The sequence below is a fragment of the Dendrobates tinctorius genome, unplaced genomic scaffold, assembly GCF_039654945.1.
Source record: "Dendrobates tinctorius isolate UK_male_01 unplaced genomic scaffold, ASM3965494v1 ptg000245l, whole genome shotgun sequence".
Taxonomy (NCBI): Eukaryota; Metazoa; Chordata; class Amphibia; order Anura; family Dendrobatidae; genus Dendrobates; species Dendrobates tinctorius.
The window spans coordinates 421,986-431,710 of NW_027361912.1; the positions used below are offsets into that span (position 1 = coordinate 421,986).

Sequence of the window (9,725 nt, forward strand, 5' to 3'; positions counted from 1 at the left end):
GGGGGAAACTTCTTGGCAAGAGCATGCTGTGTCTATGTTGTAAATGTTTGTTTTTGGGCTTTGGGAAACTATATATATATTACAACCCCTTATGTCAGTTCTCTGTTTATAAATCAATGTGTAAGCATATGGCAGCATGTCGTGATGTAAGTGCATCATTGATAAAGACAACAACAATTGAAAGTTAAAACTTTTTATGTATCCTTTTTTTTAAAGGCCTTGCGAAGCCTTTTGTTATTTAGCAAAATGGCCAGAATTGGCCTTAGCACACAAACAAATTTTTATAATGTTACAATACAGCATTTAACCACAAAAACACACACAAAGTTATTAATTGTAGTATGTAGGGGAGGGAGAAGGCGGCAGCCCAGCCTGTGTTGCCTAATGGCTAGTGTGGCCACCTTGGCCCTCGGCCTGTGTGGGGGCATACTCTTGCCCATGATGGAGGTAGTAGGCCGGCTCATGGGCTTGAGGTGGAAACTGGGCACTATATTGGAGACGACTCTCCTGTTGAGGCTGGTAGGGCCGTGAGTCTAAACCACCAAAATGGCCATGTCGTTCCCAACCAGATTGGGACCAGCCTCCAACATTGGTTGGGAGCAAGTGGCCATATTGGTGTGCTGGGTTATAACCTGACATTTGGGAATGATGTTGCCAATGTTGGGTAGGGGGGGAAGGGTATGAGGTGTAGGAGGATCCTCAGACCCTGATTGAGCAAGCACTTGGGGGTGTGGGTTGACGCATGAGATTCCTGGGTGACAGCTGACACCTCTCCAGAAACTCAAACAGCTCATAAGGGGTATTGGGGGGTGTGCTTGCATCAATTAGGATCTGCATGGATCCTCGCACACGTAGCCGCACCTCATGGGGAAGGGAGAGAAGATAATGGGTAAGGCTGCGTGAGTACTCCTCCTCCCCATCATCAGTGGCAACTCTGTTACGAGAATTTTGGTCCCCTGTATCCACATTGGTCGTGGTATCAGTGGTAGGGATATGGTGCCTTTGTCTATGTTGCCTGGATGGCACAGCAGGCTGGGGGAGCCCTCTAGCCGAACAGTTGGGCTGCTGCTGTTGCCCTGTTCATCCTGGATGTTGGGTGGTGATGCAGCTGACGGTCCTTGTTGTGGCTCTGTTCCTGGTGGTGGTGTTTCTGGTGGCGGCCCAGGTTCTAGGGCAGGATGAGGTCGAGCTGGAGAAGTGACTTGGGCCTGGCTCCTTGGAAGGTCACAAGATGGGCCAGACACCTCAACCCCTCCACCTACAGGATCGATGATGGCCTCTGATTCAGACCCTGTCTCCCTTTCAGTGATGTTAGAGACTGAGTTCTGTGATTAAATATAAAATGTAGAAAAAGGAAATTTTTGATCGGGCCCTATAAGGCATTTGTGTCATGTGGTGTTTTTGTTATACTTACGGTCTGAGATCCATAATTGGAGCGAGGAACGAGAGGCGGTAGAAATAAACATATTTCCTCTTTGGGTGGACCCCTGAACCACTTCTTGCCCGCTGCTGGCGCTCACGGCGACACTGGTCACGGATGCTGCGCCAGCGTCTCATCACATCTTCGACTGCAATGTGATATAAAAGAATGAAAACTTACAATTTGCCGAAAACAAGTTTTTGAGCTAGTATCAAAGTCATGTGGCCTACTAGGGTGTGAGTTCTACCCAGCGTGGCATATAGCATTGGTGCAACCAGGCCAGATGCACAGGGTCACAGTAGCTCATGTGGCAATTAGCAACTCTTTAAACTGTTTTTGCTAGGCATTATGAGGAGCTTGGGGACAGGGTAAAATTCTCTCCGGGTCAAACAGTGTGTCCAAAAATAATTTACAAGCCACAAGAGCCCAATATCAGAAGCACAGGATGTGGGGGGGGGGCTACTTGTTAATTTTTTGGGGGATAGCAGGTAATTTGTCATACATAATTTATGTGCACGTCCTTATGTGCTGCTGCTGCTTCTAACGTGGCCGATCACCAAAATCAGGGAACATTTTGCGACATATGCGCCTCCATGCAGCCTCCTTTCTTGCCCGGTCGGCATAATGTGCATCCCGTTGGTCCCATAATTCCGGGCGTTCATGCACAAGAATAATTAGCAGCTCCACATTCAGATTCTGGTAGGGTGCCATGATGCTGTACTTCGTGGAGGCGTACTTCCTGGATGTCTGGAGCGCTTTTTGAGCTAATTAGCATGTCTAAGCTCCTGATGATGGATTGGCCCATTTCCTGTCACCAGGAAAAGTCTGGCGTATTTCTCGCAAGTCACACGTGTGGTCCGTGTGTAATGGAATGTTTTTGCGCACCCATAGACTTGCATTGGCGTACTACAGTCGTAATACGCTGACAGTCGCAGTATGCTGCGATTGGCACGGACCGTAGAAAATACGCGAGAAAAATACGGCTGATGGGAGCTGCCCCATAAAGAATCATTGGTCTGTGGGCAATGTATTTTTTTATCGCCTCTCACTCGTCCGTATTCCTCTCTAGTGTGACGCCGGCCTGAGGGCTCACTCATACGTCAGTGATTTTCTCGCATGAAGGAATCAGTTCGCGTTTCAACAGTATTTTTTTTTTAATTTTCACAGTTTGTTTCAAGTGTCGGTTTTTACCATCAGCGTTTGGTCCGAGTTTCATTCATTTTTCTTGGATAAGGAAAAAAAAAAACCCTTTTCCTATCTGGCACTTAGTGAAAACCAGACAGCACTGGAAATGTCACCCATTTCGGACTTGCATTGCTGAATTTGATCCGACACTCCCATCAATATCAGACATGCTTCCATGATTATGTAAGCACCGCACGGTTCATGAAAAATTTTGCCCACGTGCATAGCCTATCATAGGTATCATAGGTATGACTGGTATCCATAAAAAACACTGATAGCAAAAAAACCAAACGTCTGAATGAGCAACAATAAGCGTTTGGTGCATTTTTTCTGCTGCACAAAGAAACACAAAATATTTCATTTTTAGCACAGTTTTTTCAAACAAAAAATGGTTAACAAATAACCAGAGGAGTATAAACCCTTAAAATTACTTTATTAACTTTGGACATATAGATATGCCGAAATAATTAATAGTCTGCATCTTGAAAAAAAAAACAAAAATCACCAAATGTAGAAAAAAAAATAGGGAAAAAATTATGCAATATGGACGCGACTGAAAAATGTGGCACTTTTCAAGCACAAAAACGTGCAGAAAAAAAAATGCCTCAGAATTTCTCCGGAAGAAGCAGCTAAGGCTGCATCCTGCTTTTAGAGCGTAAGGTGGTGAAGATGAAGAAACAGAAATTTTAGTATTTTTTTAAAAATTTCATATTGAGTTACCCATGTAGGAATCATAATGCTCTCTACATTGAACGGTGGGATTTTTTCATTCGCCGAGAAAACAAATGTTTTTATTCACAGAATGAGACTCCAGGTGTGATTCATGTATGGACAGAATTTAAAAAATAGCTAAAAAGCCTCGAAAATCTTGTAAAATGAATTTATTTTTCACACAGGTTTAAAAAAAATGCACAGAAAAACGCAAAAAAAAATCCGTGTGGACGAGGCCATAGATGGTGCTTGTAAAACATTGCCTCTGAAATAGCGCTATTCATGTTTCATCGTTGCCTCAGTTTAAGCGTCAATCACAATGCGCCGTGCGAGGTAAAAGGCGGGAAACCCCCGCTCCTCATCACGTGACCGCCCCCCCTCTAGAAAGAAAAACTGCCCTGGTTTCCACAGCAACCGCTCAATTGCTTGGACTATCATTGGCTAGGCCAATGGTCACAAGTTGCCAGCGTCGAGCCTGCCAGTGAGCTACCTCTGCGCATGCGCACTACGCATGGAAGAGTATCGATGGCGGAACAGGCTTCAGCGCAATGAGAAGAGAATCACTTCCGGGTGAGAGCGGAAAGGGCAGAGAAAGTGTACCAATATGGCGGCTCCGGGAGAACTGGGTGGCTTGAGCTCACTGGTGAGAATGTATAACTTTTGTCATGGTCATTTGTTCCCATAGCCTGGCGTCTCTGCAGAGGCATCACTGTGGCGTGTGTCATAGCTGTACCGGAGCTATACTGGGGGGATCAGGAACACGTGTTCCTCCAGTGCTATGCTGAGACTTGTTGTACCCTAGAAGTGAACCCTATAGAAATGAACAGGAGCAGAGGATTTACACTGTCTGTCTGTGCTGTATCGCTGCCATAATTTTCTGTGGGAAGCAAAAATGCTGAAAGATACCCCAGGAATCTGCGTTGGGTGCTGTCTCCTCTGTATAGCGCCACGATGGGGCAGAGTGCTGCCATATGGTTCAGATAATAAAAGGTGCCACAACGTATCATTTATCTAGGATTTATTTCATGGATCCAACAAATAAAACCCTCTGATCACAATGAGAGGTTGATTTTTGGCCTTGTACGAAGCCGCGCTCCTGGACGGAGTGCTTTGGGTCGCGCTCACACGCTTTGCGAGCCGCGATGTCATGATTTGCAGGCCGCACTCTCACACTCATGAGCTCTGGGCCGCGCTGTCGCGCTCTGCGATGCTCTCTGGGCCGCGCGTTCACACTCTACGCTCACACGCTCTGCAGGCCGCGCTGTCGCGCTCTGCGACGCTCTCCGGGCTGTGCTGTCACGCTCTGTCTGTGGGTCGCGCTCACACGCTTTGCGAGCCGCGCTGTCATGATTTGCAGGCTGCACTCACGCTGTACGGGCCGCTCCCACACACTCATGCGCTCTGGGCCGCGCTGTCGCGCTCTGCGACGCTCTCCGTGCCGCACCTTCACACTCTACGCTCACACGCTCTGTGGGCCGCGCTGTCACTCTCTCCGGGCCGCGTGTTCACACTCTACGCTCACACGCTCTGTGGGCCGCGCTGTCACTCTCTCCGGGCCGCGTGTTCACACTCTACGCTCACACGCTCTGCGGGCCGCGCTGTCACGCTCTGCTTTTTCACATTTTTACATCTGGCTAGCTTAAGAAAACAAAATGGCTGTAACAAAACAATCAATACAATCTTCCTAGGCATTTAAATGGGGAAACGACCTTGCTGTTCATGTGTTCAGGCTTTCAAAGACCCCAAGCGTCTAACAGAAGCGCCCCGACCGCTGTTCAGGTGTTCCCCTAATTGAAGATGCTTGATACTTTACAGTACAAGTCAATGGCATGGCTGAAAGGCTTCTTTTATGAGAGTTCCCTCAGCATTTTTTAATAAAAAGAAAATTAACAATACCGCTAGCGGTTTATTTGCTGACTGATAAAAAAAAAAAAAAAGTCTGGAAAACGCAAAAAAAAATCTCAAAAGCAGTCTAGAAAAACAGTATATGCTTGAAATAGCATGGAAAAATGTTAACAGATGCCTCATTTGATATAATATGGAACGTCACAAAAAATGCGCCCGGTTGGCGTCTCTTAGAATTTGGGCTGCGCTTATAATTAATGGTGTAGCTGAAAGTTTCTCTCTGGATATGTGGAATGACAAGTGTGTGTTCACACGGGGCGGAGGCGCTGCAGACTTACCCTGGTGTGTGATCTGGAATGTACATAATAAAAATGACCAACATTTGGAAAGTATCTTACAAGTCTTTTTTTTTTTTTTTCCTTTTGTTTTCCAGGGAGCAGCAGAAGCTATGTCCGTGGCGGAGGCGCTGTCTCTTCCTGCAGAATCTTACGGCAATGATGTGTGTAGTAATCAGGACACACTTCTGTATAGGCGACGGATTCACTAGTTTATCATGGTCTTACTTTTTTGTTGGGTGGGACTAGTGATGAGTGAACGTGCTGGGACAAGGTGTTATCTGAACACACTCGGGTGCTACCGAGTGTCTTCTGCATGCTGAAATTATTTTCTAGTTCTCGCGGCTGTTCGACAGCCACAACCCATGCGTGGTAGGCCTGTTTGTTAGACAATCCCTGCATGTATTGTGGCTGTCGAACACTCGCAAGACATGCAACTGCGAGGACTCGAAAATATTATTCGAGCACACCGAAGTCACTCTGTTAGCACCAGCGCATGGTCCAATAACACCTTACCCAAGCATGTTCGCTCATCACTAGATAGGACGTGTTAAGTAGGTTATCTGGCCTCAGGTACAAGTCTCCAGTCACTTTATGTGACTGGAGACTTGTGAATCCTTTACAGGGCTCACATTGCCTGTTAGGATTTTTTGGTGCTGGCATCAGAAGCTGGCGGTCACGTGACCGCAAGTAATCAATTTGCATACACCCGGTCACATCCCGACTAGACATGTCCAGCCTCGCTCAATGGGCACGTCTAGTCTGCACGTATGAAAATCACATACTTGTGGTCACGGAGAATCATCACAGCGCACAATGCAGCCTAGGGCTGGACAACCCCTTCAATATACATCCTTAGTAAGGCCGCTGAACACAGCGATACGTCGCAGCGGTGATGTGAGCTATTGCTGTGGCACCATCACTGCAGCCATAACACAGAGACATGAGCGGCGGTGGAGAGCTAGTGCTGGACCTGTGGATAATAACGATTTTTGTTATTCTACATGACTGTTCTCTTTAATTAGTTGCTGGCCCTGTGCCCGGATTGATACCTTAACGTGTGACCACCAAACGGATATGTAGAACTATTGGAAAAAAAAAAGTCCATGTAGTCTACCCATGAACAATGAGTTACTGCAAGTGGCCCAGAAAAAGCTGGGGCTCTATAAATAATACCTTTTATTTTGCAGCCCAACGTGGAGATGGTCTGGGCCATGAAGGCGTATCAGCACGCAGAGGTTTACTTCAATGTAAGTCAGGCAGTCACGTCCCTAGCGAAAAGTTGGCCAGGCATAACGTCCAGGTATATAGCAACTACCTCCTGTTTGGGCTTGGGCCCATTTTTTTCAAAAAGTCCTGGATATCCCTTTTTTTTTTTCTTAATGAGGGTTAATTCCCGCTTGTGGCATGAAATGAATGTTAATGAAGCAATAGCCATAATCCCAGGTCAGTAGTCATGCTCTTACATTGTCGCCCCCAGCTTATATCCTCCGTTGACCCTCGCCTCTTGAAACTGACCCGTTTAGATGACGGGATCTACACAACGTTCCGATCAGAATTTCCCAATCTGCGTATTGACGTCATCGACCCCGAAGATCTGAAGTCTCCTGCAGCCAAAGAGGTAAATTAGTAACTGAGGAGCTCCCACCTCTGCCATGGGGGTTGTTTTTTTTTTCTTTCTTGCATGATAATGACCGTGTATTATAACTTCCACAGAAATGGCGGCCATTCTGTATGCAGTTTGAGAATCAAGTGGAAGATTTTAACTATGGGACCTTGTTAAGGCTGGATAGCAGCCAGGAGTATACGGAGGAGAATACCATCTTCTGTAAGTGTCTAGGAAACAGCGGCGTACACCTCCCAGATACTGACATTACACCAGGACAATAGTGTATACTGAAAAGTCAGCATGTTGTAGGAATATTCCTATCTTCAGGGATGGATCATGCTTGCAAATACAAGAAATTTTCCTATTTACTGCTTTTTATCTCAAGAACAGCTGAAACTTTAAATAAGCAATAAAATGGGAAAAAGTGCTTGCTTTTACAATGACCATCTGACAATAGCCATCCATGATGATAGGAAAAACTCTTAAGTGGGGGTCTATAATGAGCATCCGTCTACCTTATTCTGCAGTACTTATGTTTCAGGAGACAGGTCGATACTAGTGATGAGCAAACGTATTTGGATAAGGTGTTATCTGAGCATGCTCGGGTGCTAAGGCTAGGTTCACATTACGTTAGGCAGTCCGTTAGACAGACTGCGTTACACCACGGTATAACGCTGCGTAACACAGTCCGTTAACGCTGCCATTCAGCCCCATTGTTGGGCGCATCGCGACACATGCCGTAAAGCGGCACGCATTCGCGACGTACCGTCATTCAGTGACGGCCTTGGACGCGGGCTGCAGCGTCTGAGGCTCAGTCACCGCTAGCACAGATGAATCATCTGCGCTAGCGGGTATAGCATAACGCGATTGCGTTATGCTCTACTGTTAACGCAGCCTGTGAACGCTATGCGTTGAACGGGCTGCTTAACATAATGTGAACCAAGCCTTACCGAGTGTCCAGCGCGCTCGAATAGTATGTTAGTGTCCCCACGGCTGCATGTTTAGCGGCTGTTCGACAGCCTCAACACAAACAGCCTTACCATGCATGTGTTGTGGCTGTTGAACATCCGCTAAACATGCAGCCGCAGGGACTCGAACATGTTTCGAGCACAACGAAGACACTCTGTTAGCACCCGAGCATGCTCAGATAACACCTTATCCGAATACGTTCGCTCATCCCTAGTTGTCTGTTATCAGTCAAAATTGGTTGATAGGCAGGTATTGCTTTAATATAACAAGTAGAGATGAGTGGATCGATTTTTGGGACTCCGGCCCAGCATCCAGGTCAGGGATACCTGGCGGCTATATGGGAGGCCCCCAGTCTGGCGTGGCGTTTGAATGGCCAGTGCTGGCGTGATTATCACCTATGCGTCAGATGGCACAGATGGAAGTTGCGGATGCCCTAAGTGCCACTCCAGAAGGTAAGGGAATGGTGGGCCTCCTGTCTAGCTGTCAGGTATCCCTGACCTGAATGCGAGTCCCATTAATCAATCCACTACCTATAATATAATCATTACCTACCTGCTTAAAACCAGTGATGACATTGCACTGATAGCACATGACTGCTGTAGGCAGGTAGACTGCTGAGGCCAGTGGTTGGCTGCAGCGGTCACGTGCTATGGATGTCACTAAAGCTGGGATGTAAATAAATGCTGGCGGTGAAGCGGCAGGGACATAAACAGGTAAGTAATCTTTAGGTGTTCTCCCATAGAGCATCACTTCTAGGGTACAATATGTCATTTTATAGTCCGCGTACGGCCACTGATCTCCCAGCTTGAATACCAACAGCTACGAGGCTGTGGAGTTCGGGAAAGGTGACCGGTCTGGAGATCATAGACATGTGATTGCAGCCATAACCAAAGGCATCATTCAAGTAAAATCATTCAGGCTTTTTATCTTCTGTACATGATGTGAGTGTCCTAGTAGAAATAACAGCTATAGAGATAATTACTGAGCATTTCATTAGTCGGTAATATATGGGATTTCTCACTTCCCCCCACTATATTCTCGGGGTCTTCATTGGGAGACACAGGAAACAATGGATGTACGCTGCCTCCTTCTCAGCAAGGCTACACTCCTGGCACCAAGCTACTCAGATTAGTGTCATGCAGGAGGCAGACACGGGTCAGGAGCTTGGTGATGAGGAGAAGCCAACTATTTCTTTAGGTTGTAATCCCTGGTGATAGCCGCATACTACCATGGCTGCAAGAAAAACATTTTACATCGAGTCCCAAAAAAATCCTTTTTTTTTTTTCTCAGCCACCAGAATCCAATTTTTTGCTATTGAAATTGCACGTAACAGAGAAGGATGTAATGACGTCATTTACAACAGACATAAAAGAGATGGAAAATGACAGCCAGAAGGACAGTGCCGCCATCAGACAAGCCAGTGGAGCCGGCCCTCGGATCCTGTACGACAGTACCAGTCACCAATCCTGATTTTATTTTTTTTTTTCTCGCAGTTTCCACTATACACTCATTTGGCAAACAGTAAAATACCCAAACTTCATTGCTGCCACCACAGACTTTAAAACCGCTTCACAAAATGCCATCTGAGTATTTGGACACCTGGGTTTTTTTTTTTAATTTTAATAAATTGCATGTATATTTACAAACTTCC

General features: G+C 46.4%; 1 protein-coding gene across 1 annotated transcript; it reads left to right on the plus strand.

Annotated features, from left to right (window-relative positions):
* Positions 1 to 3,776: 3,776 nt before the first annotated feature.
* LOC141060769 (protein PBDC1-like) lies at positions 3,777 to 9,725 on the plus strand. The gene is made up of 6 exons (XM_073557122.1): positions 3,777 to 3,959; positions 5,595 to 5,660; positions 6,687 to 6,746; positions 6,977 to 7,117; positions 7,213 to 7,324; positions 9,365 to 9,725. The coding sequence occupies exons 1-6, from the start codon at positions 3,921 to 3,923 to the stop codon at positions 9,457 to 9,459; spliced, it is 513 nt and encodes a 170-aa protein (XP_073413223.1). The 5' UTR covers positions 3,777 to 3,920; the 3' UTR covers positions 9,460 to 9,725.

Bases quoted from the DNA above. Each gene is read 5' to 3' on its own strand.
- LOC141060769 (XM_073557122.1), top strand. From the start codon at position 3,921: ATGGCGGCTCCGGGAGAACTGGGTGGCTTGAGCTCACTG. The intron at 5,661-6,686 runs GTGTGTAGTAAT...TTTATTTTGCAG, and splicing joins CAGAATCTTACGGCAATGAT to CCCAACGTGGAGATGGTCTG. The intron at 6,747-6,976 runs GTAAGTCAGGCA...TGTCGCCCCCAG, and splicing joins ACGCAGAGGTTTACTTCAAT to CTTATATCCTCCGTTGACCC.